The sequence below is a fragment of the Pituophis catenifer genome, unplaced genomic scaffold (assembly GCF_029215685.1).
Source record: "Pituophis catenifer annectens isolate HBS135680 unplaced genomic scaffold, rPitCat1.0.hap2 SCAF_3, whole genome shotgun sequence".
Classification (NCBI taxonomy): Eukaryota; Metazoa; Chordata; class Lepidosauria; order Squamata; family Colubridae; genus Pituophis; species Pituophis catenifer.
Window position 1 is genome coordinate 37,339,692 of NW_027256883.1, and position 19,355 is coordinate 37,359,046.

General features: G+C 36.8%; 1 protein-coding gene across 1 annotated transcript in view; it reads right to left on the bottom strand.

Annotated features, from left to right (window-relative positions):
- The window catches only part of CUNH8orf34 (chromosome unknown C8orf34 homolog), an 82,823-nt gene that overhangs the window by 8,856 nt on the left and 54,612 nt on the right, over positions 1-19,355 (bottom strand). Inside the window, exons 9-11 of the mRNA XM_070940984.1 lie at positions 12,762-12,847; positions 10,622-10,695; positions 1,008-1,128 (exon numbers count right to left, since the gene is read on the bottom strand). Coding sequence (XP_070797085.1) covers positions 1,008-1,128; positions 10,622-10,695; positions 12,762-12,847 — 281 coding nt within the window. The remainder of the gene's footprint in view (positions 1-1,007; positions 1,129-10,621; positions 10,696-12,761; positions 12,848-19,355) is intronic.

A 19,355-nucleotide genomic window follows, 5' to 3' on the forward strand; every position in this document is an offset into this window, starting at 1 on the left:
TCAGATAGGCAAGGTGAGAAATTCAATAATTAATGGAAGTACCTTAAAACTTCTCATGTTTTAAAAATAATTTTTATTGTCTGCCTCCCAAGAACAGCCTAATAAAATATATAGATTTTAATCAGAGAATGTTTTTCCTAAATTGATGCAAATGTATTGAAGATACTGTAAGAACAGAATCAGATTAACAGGTTTTTCTGTTTATTTTAACTAATAACAGCTTCAAAGAAGGTACCCTCATAATAATCAAATATATAAATTTGCTAGCAGAATTATATCTGCCTTCTGCCTCCAATAATGATGCTAAAAAGTTTACGGTCTGATGATCATAATAATCAGCCTTAAGTACCTGGTAAAAATCAGGTATAATGATTTTTGGTTATAGATGTTAGTATTAGATATTAACTATTAGTGTGTTTCCTAGTTTTTCTCTTTTTTTCAAGAAGCATTCATCCAGTAGTTTCATTTTTATGCCTTTTAAATTAGGAAAACAAAGGATAAGCAATTGGAATAATTTGTTTTTTACAAATGGGAACAACAAGAGCTTAATAAAGAAACATTCTGTGAAGCTTAAAATAGGAGACTGTCCTACTTCCATGACAATTAGTGCTCCATTCCTTTATGTTCTTACTACATCTGTCATCTTTTCTCATGACAATTTCGGTCTCGTAAATATAGCAAAATTAAGAACTTATAAATTATTTTTAATACCCTGGATAAAAATCAAATGAGTTGAGGAAAAATTCTCTCCTTCAAAAACTGGATTTTCTAAAGTTATTTGAGAAAATGTATACAGTATTGCCTAACAGCAATAATAAGACTTCACTGGCATATTATTGTGTGAGGCAGTTATTTCCTTTGATTGATACAACCTTCTGTCACTGCCTGTGTTTAAAACAACAGAGTAGTACAGTCCTTCAGGTAATCTTTTGTTATAATATTCACCCAAAACATGTATGACATGGTTTCTAAATGAAAAGCCTTAAAGTCTTGCGCATAACATTTACCAGAAAGGTGTTTTTCCATAGTTTGTAGTTCTTTTGCAGCCAGTGAACCTTCTAATACTTTCTGACTTGAAGAGTCTCTACTTCTTGAATCCATAATGTCTAGAGTCCAGGCTGGCTGATTCTAGAATAATTAAAAACAAGGAAGAACACAATGACAATTTTGTGAACTGTGGATTCATCTAACACAGTGGTTCTCAACCTTCCTAATGCCGCAACCCTTTAATACAGTTCCTCATGTTGTGGTGACCCCCAACCAGGGGTGCGTTCTAATTTTTTTTACTACCAGTTCTGTGGGCGTGGCTTATTTTGTGGGTGTGGCTTGGAGGTCATGTGACTGGGTGGGCGTGGCTATCTGGTCATGTGACCGGTGGCCATGGCTATGTGTATAGGGACTACTCAGAGGGCTGAAAAAAGTCATTTCTGACAGGTCCTCGCACTTTTCTGGTCCTCACACTTATGACCATCCTCACATTTATGCCTGTGCAGTATTCTTAACAACCATGTCACTCATTTCACAACTGCTTCTCTTCACCATGGTGACAAGATAGCGCAAATACATAAATTGTGAGGACAGTTGTAAGTTCGAGGACTGGTCAAAAGTGCGACGACCAGTCAAAAATAACTTTTTCAGCCCTCTGAGTAGTCCATATGCATAAAACGATACAGTAATAGAGAGGGATGAAGGAAGGGAAGGGAAATTAGAGTAGGAGTGAAGGTAAGAGAGGGAGGAAGAGAGGAGGAGAAGGAGAAAGAAAGAGGAAGTAGGGAGAAGAAGAAGAGAGGGGGAAGAGAAAGTAAGAAAGAAAGAAAAGACAGAGGTGGTAGGTTTGAGGAGAAAGATTGCTGTACAATAAAAAAGATGAAAGGGAAGAAAGTCAACCCCAAACAAATATTAAGATATTAAGATAAAGAATGAATTGTTAAACTTTAAAGAATAAAAGAGAACAAATAGGAATAAATAGCAATAATTAGAAACACACATACAAACATACAACGTATTTTTTTGGAACAGAGTATTTGGCCGGTTCACAAATTTAAACAGTTGTAGGAGGTTAGCACCCACCCCTTTCCTAGAAGAATGAAATATTTTGGGAAATATTAAAAAGGCAGAATATTATATTTCCCTGGATGAGAAATGGAGAAGCATATTTTACAGACAAATCAGCTCCCACCTTCCTGCCCCTCACCCTTTGTTAATGGGTCAGAGGCAGAAAGTCAATCCTTTGTCAAAGGACATTTGCAACACAATAGCAACAGAAACTAACACAATGGGCCCCATCAAGCCATGTGATCCTGTCCACCATTAAACCATCTTTCCAAGCAGTCTCCATGTTTCCAGTGTCTTTTTCCCCACTTGGAGCAGAACCCAGAAGGATATTTCTTCCAACACAGTATTTAGTCATTTCAATTAAATTTACAATTTCTATATTTCCTTTTTACCATATTTATTCCTCACCTAATTTTTTAAAAAACCAATATAACCCTTCATTCTTATCTCTAATCTTAATCAAATTCAATTTTTCCCTTCTATTCTATATTATACTCCTTCGCATTGTCATCTATTTTTATATCCATCCTCACATTGGTTAATTATATAATACAGTTGTTTAATAAAAATTCAACATTTTAATATAAATCAATTAGTTATATAACTATCTTTTTTGTATATTAATCAATATGAACATGAATATTCCAATTATTTCCATGCAATCCAATTTCTTACAAATCCATTAATTATATTTACCAATAATAATAAACCAAATAATTTCCCCCATATATTCCTCCAAACCACAATTTAACCATTTCTGCTTTCAACACAATATACAATTAATAGTATCTCAATTATTACAATTCCCTAGTTAAATAGAGCTTTTTTTCTTTTGTGTTTTAAAATCTTGAACTCTCCTCTTTTGCCCTAAATTTTCCATTTTTTGCATCTACCTTTTTTAGTGAGCAAAAAGAAAAAGAAATCTCTCTCCCTGACTCATTTTGTCACGCTGCAACAAAGACCCTTTCAGTTTCGTTTTAGCTAGGGGGAAAAAAATTGCTCCAGTACTCTTTTGCAGCTTGGAAAACAAGAGCTTGCAAAGGAGCCTGCACAAAACAGCTGAGAGCAAATCAGCTGAGAGTGGGGGGGCGAGCTAATCAATTTATGCTAATTAACCTCTGCTGAAGCTGAAAGAGGCTGTTTTTTCTATTTTTGCAGGCACCATCTTCTCATTTGTTTTCTTTTAACACTGATCTGTTGTAGGGCGGCCCTGGCGGCAAGAATTTAAACAGTTTTTTTTTTCCCTCTAGCCACCAGCTGGGACTCCGGAGGCAGCAATAGATTGGGAGTGGGTGGGGTAAGCGAACGGCGACCGGGCGATCCAACAGAGGCAGAGGGTGAGGGTGAGTGAAGGCGTGGGGGGTGTGTGAGAGAGGGCTTTGGTGACCCCTGTGAAATGGCCGTTCGACCCTCCAAAGGGATCGCGACCCCCAGGTTGAGAACCGCTGATCTAACATATATCAACTCAAATGGCTGATTCTTTTAACCACATAATTAAGCTAGTATCAGTAGTATCAGGTAACCATCTTTAACATTTCCACAAGTTAAGGTCAATGTGTTAAAGTCAAATCCAGATATGATTTAGTTTGTGTGAACCCATTTATTTTACTGAAAGACATTCAGTTTAGGTCAATATCATATTGACCTATACTCAATATGAATATAATCTACTCCTTTAGAGGCAAAGAGCATTTCCAATACCACTATATAATTGCAACAACTCATGACAATAGCAATAGCAGTAATAGTTAGACTTATATATTTTATTTTATTTTTATTTATTTATTTATTGAATTTATATTTCCACCTATTCGCCCATGGCAACTCAAAGCAGCTTACAGAATATAAAACCACATTTAAAACAATAAAACTAATAAAAAGAATCAAATTAATATAGTGTAATGTAATAAAATCACAAATGTGATATCTAAAAGTACAGTTTACTAGAAATCATCTACTGACTTTAGAAGTTATCTTTAAAATAAGAAACTTCAAGTAAATTTGGTAGGGTTTTTTTTTTGCAGACAACAAAATTATAAGCATGTAATTCATGAAAACAAAGAGTTTTTTAAATATTAATTATCTATACTTTAAAATATAACTACTCTTCCAAATTTCTAAACAACATTTGATGATAAATACCAAAACATTCAAATTAAATACTATGTTACTATGCAAGACCATGGGAGAAAGCTATATAAGTTTGTCTTGGAAATGCTCCTGAATAAATATTTATCAGTCTGAGCTTCACAAATATCTTGACAGATATGAAACAAAATTGTTAAAAGATATTCTGTTTTTCATTTAAACATTTAGTGATAAAAGACATGTAATCATATTTCCCTAAACCACAGTTATTATATTTTTAAAATGTAGAATAAGGAATGTTAGCCATAACTATATAATCTACTGATATCTAAACCTTGAAGTTCTACATTAGTACAGAAAAGAAACACTGCCTGCATTTAAGTATCACACCAATCAATTCTGTAAAACCTGTTAAAAGATTCTGACATATTTTCTTACTCAGGAAGAAACTGACTTTGCAAGTTTTTCTTACAAAAATGATCCAATGCATAGAGTTTGTTTCCACATCTAACCTTCTATCCCCAATTTACCAAATTATGCGTACGAATAAATGAACTCCACATCCATTAATAGATGAAATCTTTAAACATATATTGCTTTAAAATATGCATGAATGTGAGCAAGAGAGTGAGAAGTACAGTAAATGATATCTAGAGAGACTTGCCAAATTTATGAAAAATTGGTAATTTTTATAGCTATACAATTAACATTATGTATGAGGAGAAATTGCTATTCTTAGATTGAACCTACATGTTCAAATCAACAAGATTAATGAATATCCTTCCTTCCTTCCTTCCTTCCTTCCTTCCTTCCTTCCTTCCTTCCTTCCTTCCTTCCTTCCTTCCTTCCTTGTTAAAAGTTGTATGTTCAGCAACATTGGTCCTGCTACATAAATTGGTTCTATTTCTCCCTGTTATGATATTGGAGATAGAATTTGCACACTATCCCAGGACTGAGGCAACTAGATTTATAACCATACTTGCTCTGATATACATATTTTGTGTGTGTGTGTGTATGTGTGTGTATGTGTCTATGTGTGTGTGTGTGTGTCTGTGTGTTTGTATTATACCAATGCACAGTTCAATTGCTATCTCCCTTGATCTGCAATATCATCAAAACTACTAACATCATTTTCTAGAGACTTGCTATACAAAGAAATATAGACGCCTGAAAATTTACAAGAACTATTTTGTAACTTTTAAACCTAACTATACACAACTGCAGATTTAACAGTCCTTTTCTAGTATCAATACAGAAACATTAATTGCATACCATAAGACCTACATTTAACTTTCATTCTTTGTTACTATAACTGTTTTCCCCAAAGCTGAATCTGCAGCATATAGAAAGAGAAAAGCAAAGAAAACTAATAGATAACAAGTCATTTAAAATTTGACTCCACAGTGATATCTAGCGGCCCAAAGGAGACTTTCATTAGATGCTGCTGTTAATAACATTGAAACCTCTGTATATCAAAAATCAGTAATATAATAAAAACAAACCAAATTTTATTTATGGAGGTCAGTTAAGTTCCTTTCACATAACAGATGTCCATTTTGGCCAAAGACAAACATATCAATATGTCAACTATTTACATTTCTTGGGAAGTGGCCAGACAAATGAAATACTTGGCTGGGAGATAGCTGATGAAAGACTGCAATAGAAAATCTCATATATTTAATTGCATGTATTTAAAAGCTCGGTAGGTTGATGCCTGAAAACATTTATATTGACATGAAAACACAGCCTTATCACAAATGCAAGTTCTTAGCTAAGATTTAAGGTGTACTAGTATGTAATGCTATAACTGATGAAAGGCTTTGGCAGAAGTGATAAAATTTAAGACAAAATAAATCTATTTTTTGCTGGGGAAAAGAAAGTTATTTTTCAATTTTCTAATTCTTGCTTTGTTACTTGAAATTGCCAAAGTTCATGAAAAGCAATGAAAGATAAAAGGCAACCAGCAATGCTCAAGTCTTTTTGATACAATTAAAATAAATGGAAATCAACCAAAGGCTATACCTTTTAAGATAATTAGAGAAAATCCAGAGGAAAAGCTAGAATATGCAAATGTTATTGAAAAGGCCTTTGTATTCCACTTTCCCACACCTCCTTTCTCTTTCTCTTTCTGGTGATAGAGGAAGAGAGACACTGGTTCCAAATAATGCTAATATTCTCTTTGATGTTATTGTGACATTTAAAAGCCTGGTTAAAATATATGAAAAATATTTCTTAATGGGCATTTTCAATTTTTCCAGCAAAGGAAATGACCAAAATGTCCTTGTCAATGTTACTTTTGGAAATGGCTTTTGACCACTCTCCTAGCTGACTTTGAACTAAGGCAAGACCCCAGCTATTACAACAGTAGAAAGCTGTTACTCTAATAGATTTAAGATGTATTTGCCAGCAACTAAAGTCAGCCATATGTCAATGTTTAAAAAGCCTTTTCCAGATTCTTCAATATTTTCTTCACTTACATAACACTTTTTTTTTTAACTCAGGTTACTACAAGCAAATTCTTTCTGGTATCAATGTTCCAAATTCAAAGACTTCTTTAATTAGTTCCTTATATTTTGGACAATTGGAAAAGGGCTTGTAGAAATATTCTTAATAACAACCTATAGAAGGGCAAGATCAACTATCACTAATATCTAATATTCTCTCTCTCTCTCTCTCTCTCTCTCTCTCTCTCTGTCTCTCTCTGTCTCTCTCTCTCATTTTAGATGTATATTATCCTCCTTTCAAATAGTCTGGACAGTGCCTACTGCACGCTCTTCTTTTTTTCCCTAGAACAAGAATTCTGTAAGGCTGCTGGACTGGAAGCTATTGATGAAATCTAAAACTTTTCCATGGGTGATGATTGGCTTACTTATTGAGCTCTTTTTCTGCAACAAATAAATTTATTAAAAGAAACAAAAGTAATAATTTTGAGGTTAATCATAGGAACAAGAAATTGTACTTGAACATGTAAAAAATTGAACTTTAAATAGAAATGGTAGGCTAAAAGCAAATTGTTTAATGCACTTCAATTCAATCAAGAAGCCCAACCTTTAATTAATACATTTTAATTTATTTTAAGGTCAGTTATGGTAGATGAAATGCCTGTTCTAATAGCATCTCTGATGGCTTCTAATTAAGCTAGAAATACATTTTATAGATTTCCAGAAAATGCATTCCCAACACACTTGAAAGGTGCCAAGGTGAGAATGATATATATAGAAAGTACATGATTGGGGACAAAATGTTATACTCAGATAGAATGAGCCAATATGAATATGGAAACAGGATAAGCTACAACAGCTGTACAAGATCAACATATAAGATGCTCATAGTTTTGCTCCCTGTCTTGGGACACTAAATTAAATCATTACTGCTTAATTTGAAAGTCAAATAATTGTTCAGAATGTAAGGAACTGGGCCCTTCTATATTACTTCTAAGCTTGATTGAATTTTTGCCCATTCAGTTTCCTACTCATGAAAAGGAATTTTCTATCTGGAGAACTTCATTAATCCTCTGGTTGAAAAAATAGACTTGTCACTTTTATTGAAACAGTCCGGATTCTGTTGCTTCTTGCAAAGAAGTCTATGGAGATTCTCAGTCATCCAGGTCATGGTTACCTAAAAATAAGGATCCTCCCCAGAGCTTTGTTTAGTGTTGCAATTATTTGTAAACTTAGAATTTGTAAAATTAGAATTTGTTTTACAACAAATGATATCTAACTGAAATGATAAGTTCTGTCCTGCATGTCAAAAGCAACCTGTCAGCACATTGTTAATATCAGTAACATATTGAGATGGTTCTTCTCAAGCTAATCAAATAAAGGAAAGTGACATATAAAGGAGCCAGGTAATTTAATAATCTGAAGTAGTTCATTGGTGTGTAAGACTGAGGGAAAAGAAAACACAAGCAGGCTTTCAAGACTCTGTTATTATACCCTATAGCAGTGATGGCTAACCTTTTTGCCGTCGTGTGCCAAAAGCGGGGGAAGCACAGGGAGGTCACCCAGGTGTGTGCCCACACCATAACTCATTGCGCCCCGCCCTTACGCATGCGCCCCCCTGCTTTTAGCATGCTTTTAGCATGTGATGGCACGGTGGGCCTGGTAGGCCCATTTTTCACTGACCCCAGAGACTTTCTAGGAGCCTGGGGAGGGCGAAAACAGCCTTCTCCACCCCCTAGAGGCCTTTGGGAGGTCGGAAACAGCCCATTTCCCAACTTCCGATGGGATCAGAAGGCCCAAATATCAGCTGGCCGGCGCACGCATGCACGCTGGAGCTGAACTATGGCAACACTTGTGTGCCCACTGATATGGCTCCATGTGCCACCTGTGGCACCCGTGCCATAGGTTCGCCATCACAGCCCTATAGTAATAAAGTAGAATTCCAATTAATTAATGCAAAGATTAATGCATCTGATTTAAATGTTGTCACTCATGAACTGGGGATAAGATGACAACAACATTATAGGGACAAGACAGAAAAAAATGCTGGCAGATTAGATCAATTGGAAAGACTCTGAAGACTTCAGTAGTGCTGATGTGATCCAGAAGGCTTTCCAGTGAAAAGACATTACCAAACAGAGCAAGACCAAATATTTTTGGGCAATTTTTTTTTTGATTTGGCAGACTTGGGGAGCATTAAGACAAGGAATTGGAGTGTTTCAGTTTATGGATTCTGTATGCTTCTATTCTTACCTTTATATGCTGTATATCATGAAATTTTTACCACACTTAATTTTATTTATTTGTATCCCATCTTTATTATTAATTTATTTTTACAAATAAATCAAGGCAGCAGACATGTCCAACCCATTTTCCTCTTCCAATTTTCTTCACAATAACAACCTTGTGAGGTGGATTGGGCTGAGAGAAACTGAGTGGCCAAAAATCACCCAGTTGGCTTTCATGGCTAAGGCAGGACTTGAACTCATATTCTCTCACTTTCTAGCCTGGTGTCTTCACCATTAGACCAAACGGTTTTATCCCATTGTCCTGTTCTTCCCAAGGCCACAGTGACATCACAGCTTCCAAAGAGACCAACATAACTTTTATTTTCTTATTAAAAAGTGAAACTTTAGGAAGAAGAGAGAAAAGCAGCCTAGTTGTAGTTACATAAATAATTTTGCAGTTGCCAGAAAACACAGTGTATGTTGTCTTTTTGACTGCAGTATAATATTGGAGAAACCAGAATGACCTTATCAACTCTGATCTCCAGAGTTTAAAAGATAATTTCACAGCTGGAATCCTTACTTGATTGAAGCTATATCCTTTATCTCCAGATATGATCTTTCCATTGTCAAAATATAAATTGATTGTTGATTGCCATGTTATACATTATTTAAAAAGAAAAAAAATGTTTCTTTTGATTCACAGCCCATCTTTAACTTGGCTGAAAGGGAGGGAGGGAGGGAGGGAGGGAGGGTGGGAGGAAGGAAGGAAGGAAGGAAGGAAGGAAGGAAGGAAGGAAGGAAGGAAGGAAGGAAGGAAGGAAGGAAGGAAAAGCTGTAGGCTAAAATTTAAGACACCATTTAAATTTAGTTTTAAAGGTAAATATTATCACTTCTAGATTTAATGAACAGCAGTTCTTTATTCTTCAGTCGGGTTTGTTTTACCTGTATTAGACTGTATCCTATATATAATGTTAAAAATTATAAGGTTTATTGAATAAAAATAAAATATGAAAAGACAGAAATGAAGATATTATTGTGCCTTACTAACAATAATGTGAATTTGGCCTATTTTCCAAGTGTCTGATTTTTCATTTTGTTCCTATCCTGTTCAAACCGTAAACTTATATTGAAATTTTGCATCACATTGCAAAACAATATTGAAAATTAAAATGTGATTGCACTGATTCAGCTCACAAACAAGTCACACTGCTTAAGCTTATCTCCATTGTTAAAAAGCATAGTTAATGCATTTGAGAAATGAATGTCACTATAATTTCTGGTAAATTGGTGTCTGACACTTTCCAGGTAATACAGCTGTTTGTTTGTATTTTATGTACATGTCTATGTCTATGTGTGTGTGTATATATATACATACATATATACATACATACACACAAATATTTGGATTCAAAGAAAAAAATAGTTCAGAGTTCACATATCCAAACTGGTGGCAAAATTTTAAATTATTTGTACACAATCCCAGAAAAATATTTCATTTAAGAAAATGCTGGCAGATATAATGTGCATATTCTTGTGAGCACTGAATTACTTTTTCCCTTTTGGAATCCAGATAGCTGCACAGGTAAAATATTTGTTTTTTTATGTATACTGATTAGTTAAAAGTTTGAATTTAATCCATATGGGCTTGTACTATGAGCTTTAGAATAAAATATTAATTATTTAAATATTATTAAATATTAATTGAGGCATTCTAATTTTTCTATTTACTCTTACATCTAGTTGAACTGGAAACAAACTAGAATGTATTATGTAATATTCAAGACAATACCTATAAAGTGTTCTTCTTACCAGCTCAGTTGCTTGGGATACATTCTCCAATTCATCAATACTCTCCATTGATATTTCTGTTCCAGGCTCTGATACTGTTTAAAACAGAGAAACAAGAATATCAAACTAGGAGAACAAGTAACATCAATCCAGTAATCTATTAGTTTTTTAAAAAGTTACTATGGATAATGTCAGCTGTTAATTCATAGAGGTAGGACTTTGAGGGTGGGGGGAGAGATTATTAGAGCCCTGGTGGTGCAGTGGTTATAATGCAGTATTGCAGGCAAACTCTGCCCACAGCTTGAAGTTCAATCCTGTGGGGGCTCAAGGTTGACTCTCTTTTCATCTTCTGAGGTTGGTAAAATGACGACCCAGATTATTGGGAGAAATATGATTCCATTGTAAACCATCCGAGAATGTTGTAAAACACTATGGGGCAATAAATAAGTCTACCGTATTTTCCGGCATATAAGACGACTTTTTAACACAGGAAAATCTTCTCAAAAGTCAGGGGTTGGTTTGACAGACTGACGGAAGCGGTAAGAGCAGCTACTACTATCTCTAGTCATTGCTAGAGATTTCTAACCGGAATCTGAGTTGCTGGCGCTGACTGATGACACTACGGGAGCGCCGACATTGAGGGGAAGCTGTGCCAATCTCGTCAAGGCTGCCTGCCGCTGAATGCTGGACCCAGCTGGTTGCTGCGCGGAGCTTCCCCCACTGTCCCAGGCATCCAGGTGGATATTACCGACGCTCTAACTTCCCCAGACAGCTGGGGCTCGCCATCACTGGGGGTCTGGGGAAGTTGGAGCGTCGGTAATATCCACCTGGATGCCTGGGACGGTGAGGGAAGCTCCGCGCAGCAACCAGCTGGGTCTAGCATTCAGCGGCATGCAGCCTTGATGAGATCGGCACAGCTTCCCCTTAATGTTGTCGGCACTCCCATAGCATCATCAGTCAGCGCCGGCAACTCAGATTCGGGAAGCTGTGCCGATCTCGTCAAGGCTGCATGCCGCTGAATGCTGGACCCAGCTGGTTGCTGCACGGAGTTTCCCCCACCGTCCCAGGCCTCCAGGTGGATATTACAGACGCTCCGACTTCCCCAGACCCCCAGTGATGGCGAGCCCCAGCTGTCTGGGGAAGTCGGATGGTGAGGGAAGCTCCACGCAGCAACCAGCTTGGTCCAACATTGAGCGGCATACAGCCTTGACGTGATCAGCACAGCTTCCCGAATCTGAGTTGCCGGCGCTGACCAATGACGCTACTGGAGTGCCGACAACATTGAGGGGAAGCTTTGCCGATCTCGTCAAGGCTGCATGGGTGACAGGACAGGGTGACAGGAAAAAAACCTGGTACGAAATAGCCCTCTTGCCGCTACACGTGGCCCGTTACCTTAACAGATGGGCAGCCTGGCTCGTAGGTATCTGTACTGTTTCTGTTAAGAAAACAAATAGCATGGCAGCTCCCATGGGTTTATTGTCTTATCCTTCCTTTCAGCTTTAGAGTGAATTAGGACAAGTTTAATCCAATTGCACTGTTTTATGTTTACATGTTTGATGACAAACAGCCTTATGTTTATAAGTGACAGTTTATAAGTACCTGCATGTCATAAGCATTTGAATTAAAATTATCATATTGAAATCAAATCTGATGTTTTTTAATTTTTATTTGGTGTGCTTTGGAAGAGGGGTAGTCTTATATGGTGAGTATAGCCCAAACCCTATATTTTAACAGGAAAAGTAGGGAGTTGTCTTATACGCCCAGTCGTCTTATACGCCGGAAAATACGGTAAGTACTATTGTTATAGCTATTATGTGGAGTGCTGTTTTTGCTTTAACCAAAGAAAAACAAGATTCCAACTGAGACAAATCCAACTCAACTTCAGCTTTCAAATTGAAAATGGAAGATGATTTCATTGTGTAAAAAAGAACTAGGGAAGTCATAATCTTTTTTAAATAAAATCCATTTATTTGAAATTAAAACTCATATTGTCATTCTCACCAGTTTTATCCACTCTACATGATTTGCATTTTCTGTTTATTCTCAGTGCTTAGAATTTAATTATTTCCAAGCATTGATTCATAACATTTTTCTTGAACTCCTGAGGTAAAAGAGGGATACAAAGGTAACAACTAAATAAATGAAGCAATCCAAAAATTACCAACAGATTCTGGTCCTTCTTGCTGAAATGTATGAGAGACAACAGACGGATCCTCTGCACTTTCTGTCAAAGTATCTCCTTGCAATCTAGATGATTAAAAACAGAAACATGATGCTGCTATTAGAGAGACTTTCTATATGCAAATATCATGCAAGTCTGGGTTTAATGATGCCTTTATCTATTCCCAATTCTACAGGTCTTTTGTATATTGAGCCATTTAATTGGTTTTTTCAGGTTCCAGAGAAAATGCTATGTAATTGTGGAGCATACAGTACATCACTAGCAAACTCATGAAATCAAAGTGCCCTACACTTTGTTATTATTCCCTTGTGTACCTTTGAATTTCTCTTAGGATAAACTTGCCTGCGAAGTGACCTTTTAGGGGAAAAAAAATATTCTTGCTCTTTATAAAAATTAAACTCAGGAAGAGAAGAAGAAGGAGAAAAGGGATAAGAGCTAGCTGCTATTTTTAGCATGCCTAATTGGCCAGGTCAAACAAATGCATCTGAAATTGTGTACGTATTCATGAAATGTGTCATTAAAGCAGATGGACATACTCCACAGAGTTCATAACTACTTTAATGCTCCAAGGAATTACACTCCTTTTAAACTTTTCCTTCACTCTAGCACCCAAACCCACTGTCTCCATTATTCCTGCTTGAACTTTAGGCTTTCTCACATCAACACTTCATATCAGAAACTCTAAGGGAGAAGATCCAATGCCTGCCTAGAGTCCCCATCCCCTTTTGAGCTGTCTGACTCTTTGGGACTATATAAAGTATAACATCTGTTTTACAGTTTTATTTTTTTTTCCCCTGCCCCTGCCTTTTTCCTCAAAAGAACAAAAGTCAAACATTTCTATCAATGTGTCTGTTGAGCCTGACATCAGCTCGACACGTTTGTCAGCGGGAGAGGCATCTAAGGCCGACTGGCGAATCCACAGAAAGGCAGCGGGGATTGTTGTTAGACATTCGGGTTAGGAGTAGTGACGGGTTCGATGGGTTCTGGTGGTCGTGGTTGTTAATACTTGCGCATAGGCTGCGTGTCAGGGTTGCCTGTACAAAACCGTCATCTGCAACGCCGTCTGCAACTCTCAAAATGCGGAAGTACTATCGGCTCGGAAAGGAGGAAATGAGGAGCAGCTGTGAAAGATAAATGTATGTCGGTGGGGCGTGGGTGTGGGCGTGGTCAGTGCGCTGCTTTAAAAAGCGCTGATGAAAACTAACATTCAGCGCTGACTTTGTTACATCCGTACATGGATTTTCCTTGATACTCGACTGTTGCGGATTAAAGATTGTTTGGCTAAACTCTGTTTTTCCGTTTGGTGATTCATCTGAACAGCCGCCCAGCCGCAGATCAGAAGAGCCGACAGTGTCATTGGACACATGACTATCCAACTCTACACAAAAGTTGACCCCTCTAATTTTTATAGCCAATAAACATAATAATTAAGCTTAAGATCAAAAAAATCTTACACTGATCTTAACATAAATCATAAACTTCCTTGAACAATTTTAAAACATTTCATAAAACTGAAGGTTAGTTGCATCTCAGAAATCACGCAGACTCGTAGTGCACTACTTGCACTACTGGTTAGTAAAGCAAAACAAAATATTCAGAAAGAAAAGTGAATGTTTTACTTTTGAAAAATCCAGCTTTTTGCCGTTCTGATTCATCATTAGGTCTAATTTCATTAAAATTTGATTCTAGTAATTTTCTCTTTTTTCAAATCTGATTTCAATCATACATCAAACCTTGTAACATTTTAGAATTGGCAACTTTTGGGTCTCTTAATCTTGAAAAGTCAGAGTTACAGGTTCAATAAAATTTTCCCTTACATAGGTTATTATATGCATTTTAAAATTTTATATATGCCAATCTCTAATGTGCAGAATCAGCTTTAGGCTACAGCCTATGGTGCCAAAGCTTGATGTCTCTCCTTCTGACAACAAAGGCCATAATAAAAGTGGTTCATTTTCAAATTTACAGCACCAACACATAAAGTATAAACATTTTTCTATTCATAAAATGTTAAATCAGTAATCCTAATAATACAAAACTTCAAATCAGCAGAAAGTGTCATCAATCAATAGGGCCTGGGACACCCTATATCTTGAGCCCAGCACCACTGATGTGCAATTTAAGGTACAATTTCTCTGATAATTAAAAGTACCATTTATCTGTAGAAAAATAAGAAACATTAAAATTATGAATGTATATCATGAGATTTATAATATATATTCATAACGTGATTACAACACTGCGGTTGTTGTTAGTAACATGGTTGCTAAGTGAATCTGGCTTCCCCATTGACTTTGCTGGGGAGAAGGTCGCAAAAGGTACATGATCCCAGGACACTGCAGCTGTTATAAATATGAGTCAGTTGCCCAGCATATGAATTTTGATCACATAAACCATGAGGATGCCACAATGGTTGTAAGTGTGAAAAATGGTCATAAGTCACTTTTTTCAATGCCGTTGTAACTTCGAACTGTCACTCAATAAACTGTTGTAAGTTGAGGACTACCTGAAAACTGAAAACTTTATATATGTGTTATAGACTACTATAGACTACTGAGTTTACTTATGCCCTTCACAAGATAATCAAGATTTCTCTTGTATTCTTGAGGTTTTTTCCCCCCAATGGTGAAATTGGTGCCATTAAACAAGAAGCTATTTTTGAAGCTATTTTTTTGATAGAAAAAAACAACAACATATGAAATATTGCTGTCAAATTATAGGCTCAGGTTTTGTAGAAGCATTAAATAATTATAACTCTTTTCACAATATTGTTTATCATAAGAAAATATATACCCAAGTTATAGGATTTGGATAACAACTTATGTAAATACACAATAGTTGTTGTTGTTGTTAGGGTATGTCATTGTTATATTAGCCAGGAGACCCCAATGCTACTGCAGAGTAGTAGTTTGGCTGCCAGTTTTACCAGTTCTGTTGTGGGACATGCTTGTGCATGTCCCAGGATGTGCCACAGAAAGAAAAACCAGTGGCTCTTCTTGCAGTGTCAGCCAAGGAAATTTTGTGTCATGGTAGTAACTTGATAAATAAATTCCTTATTATTAAGCTGCTTAAATCAGCCTGGCCTATTTGAACTTGGTTTACATCTCTTGGAAGGTATGTAGGGTCAAGGGATGGAGGCACTGCTTTTTTGGTAGCCATGCTGGCCCTTCCATGTGACTTTGCATTGGAAGTTAGACAAGCCCTTACTTGAATCGTCTTCCAGTAGCAATTGAAGTCAGAGCTCTTCCAACGGGTGGGTGTTTGGAGCTCTATGTTTGTTTTTTGCTTGGCTTGGCTGGGTTGTTTTTCGGATTTGGGGTTTGTGTGTTTTACTGTATTGCATCCTGGGTGATGTAATGTTTGTATTATTGTGAAATTGCAAAGAGTACATCAAGGTCAAATGTGATAAGAGAGCCAGTTTGGTGTAGTGGTGAAGATGCTGGGTTAGAAACCGATCTGGCAGATCTATCTATTGAAAGGTTACTATTTAAAATCTCAGTAATTTTTTTTTTTACAGAAAAAAAAAGACAAACTGGATTTTTAGATTTACCTCTGAAATATAATTTGTCAAAACAGATAGAAAACATTCTTGTAAATTTGTCTTCTAAAAGTTTGAAACAAAACCCGCAAGGAGATAGATATATAATATACATTATAAAAGTGATGGACAGTTATTTTTCTTTTCCCTTACACTGAAAGCAATTCTTTATGACAATCTCTAGAACGTTTTAAAACTGGGAATGTTTTGATTATCACATTAACATTTTAATGTGTTATTTTTGGATTTATTCAGTGGGAAAATGTGGTCAACTAGGGAAATTCCATCTCCCATGAGATTTTGATTAAGCTGCAACATAAATCTTCTCTCCTATTTCTCCAAGATAAAGCTCAGATTTTTAGACATTTCTTTCACAAGAGAAATTCACAGGCTGTTCACCATGAAACTGGTTGAGCAGCATTGGATTCAAAATTACTGTTTTTAGTTCACTATACACATTTGCTATTTAGCCACAATTTAAGCAAAAGTACTGAGATTAAAAAGACTTAAATGCATGTAAACAAATAGTTTATACTACACAATTACTTTATTTATTTATTTTTATTTTATTTTATTTTGAATTTGTGTACCGCCCTTCTCCCTGAGGACTCAGGGCGGTGAACAGCCAAATAAAAACATCAAATACAAATATTAAAATACAGTTAATATATATATATAAATTTGGCCCCATTAATTAAAACGATAAACAAAACAATTAAAAAACACTTAAAAAGAATTAGGCCAGCCCGGCTTGTTGGAAAAAGAAGGTTTTAAGGGCACGGCGGAAGGCACTGAGGTCATGGATTCTCCTTATCTCTGGGGGCAACTGATCCCAGAGGGTAGGTGCCCCCACAGAGAAGGCCCTCCCCCTGGGGGTCACCAGCCTGCATTGTTTGGCTGATGGCACCCTGAGGAGGCCCTCTCTGTGGGAGCGCACGGGTCGATGGGAGGTCGTCGGTGGCAGCAGGCAGTCTCGAAGATAGCTAGGCCCTATGCCATGGAGCGCTTTAAAGGTGATAACCAACACCTTGAAGCGCACCTGGAAGACCACCGGGAGCCAGTGCAGTTCACGCAGGAGTGATGTTACATGGGAGCGCCACGCTGCTCCCGTATCTACCCGCGCTGCTGCGTTCTGGACCAGTTGGAGCCTCCGGGTGCTCTTCAAGGGGAGCCCCATGTAGAGAGCATTGCAGTAATCAAGGCGAGAGGTTACGAGGGCATGAGTGACTGTGCACATCTTTTACTTGCCCTAACCAAATGTCTGAGAAAAATGTTCACTAAATTCAAAGATACCAAACAGACTAAGAAAGCTAGTCCTGTGCTTATTTATACAGACAAATGCCCTTCTGAATTTATTGGGACCTATATGAGAAGTGATTTCTACTTTGTGCTTCATAATTCACACTCAAAAATGCCTCCACTTTTTATGAGATTTTTTTCCCCCAAATCCAATAATGGTTGATGTGATATTTAATATTATGAAGGCAAATATAAATGACATCAAGGTAAGAGGCAATTAAAGCTATATTACAAACATTTCAAAGGAAAAAATACTGTTATCACAAAAATTATGGAATTGGGTATATCATATTTCTATAATATGTTTTAGTAATAATGTTCTGTATTTCTCTATAGACCAAATATTTCTAGAGCTAATCAGCATGCAATGCTTATAAACTGTCTGTCAACCATTCTCTTTTATATATTTAATCTATTGAAAATATGAAACAGAAACATCTTCTGGCAATAGAAATCATTTCTTTGAAACCCAATATTGCCCAGAGACCCAACTGCAGGGGTTGGATCATTAGAGAGCTGAGAAAACTGTATTGAACCATTGCTCTCTTAAAGTCCAGAGTTATCATGACCAGTAATAACTAGTGCTAGTGTGAGTCTGCTTTGACAACCATTTCCAGAAACAGCATCCACTTCTTCCTATCTTCAAACTATTTGTCTTAGAAATTAGACAACAGAGGAACATGAAAAAAGATTTACAGAGAAAATTTGTAAGTATCTTGCACATCACTTCATGTAATTCATATCTAAATGTATGTTAAACTTTGCTACTTGCCTAATATGTTAATAGATAGAAGTACTTTTTCCCAAAGAAGTAAATATGCACAAATTTAACACTGATTATAAATCTGAGGTCATATATCAGTGTTGGCGAACCTTTTCAGCACCGAGTGCCGAAATGGGAGGGTGCACATGCACGCGCATACATTGGTGCCAGAAACCAGAAGAGCAGCTGCCTGGTGCGCATGCACACACCGGGAAGATGATCTTCTGGTTTCTGGTGCGTGCATGCGCACCAGTCAGATGGTCTTCGTGGGCACATGCATGCCAGAAACCGGAAGACTAGGTGGCTGCTGCACATATGTGTTCCGGAAACTAGAAGATCATCTTCCCGGCACGCACATGCACATCAGGTGGCTGCTCTTCCAGTTTCTGGCGCTCCCAATTATGTGAAGACCAGCTGGCCAGCACGCCAGAACCTGGAAGAACAACAGGCGACAGTTCACATGCCCAGAGAGATGGCTCTGTATGCCACTTCCAGCACGCATGCCATAGGTTAGCCATATGGTAATATATCTTACAGTACCTCTAAGTTCACTGGTATTGTTGATTATATTTTTTTCAAACACAACTAGAATAGTCTTTCTGTTGTCACTAATTGGAACTGATGATTTAGCATTGTTTGTGAAATGCAAATGATATAGGAGAGAACCAAGTTGTCAAAGAAGTGTACATTAATCTCTTTAACGATTACTGTGTAATATTTGTATCACATAAAATGCAAATTGGCAGGAAATAACAAGAAGATGGTAAAGACTACTTACCATTAATGTTTTTACTCATTTTCACCATTTACCAACAGAGTTGGCTAATACTGCAGCTGAAAAGCCCTGCTCGAAAATGAAGTTTTGACAAAGAAATCAAAGGATGTGTAATGTTACCTTTTCAGTTGATTTCGCTGCTCCAAATTTTGGCTGTCACACTACATATGGAAAAAATAAGTTCCAGCTGCCCAAGCC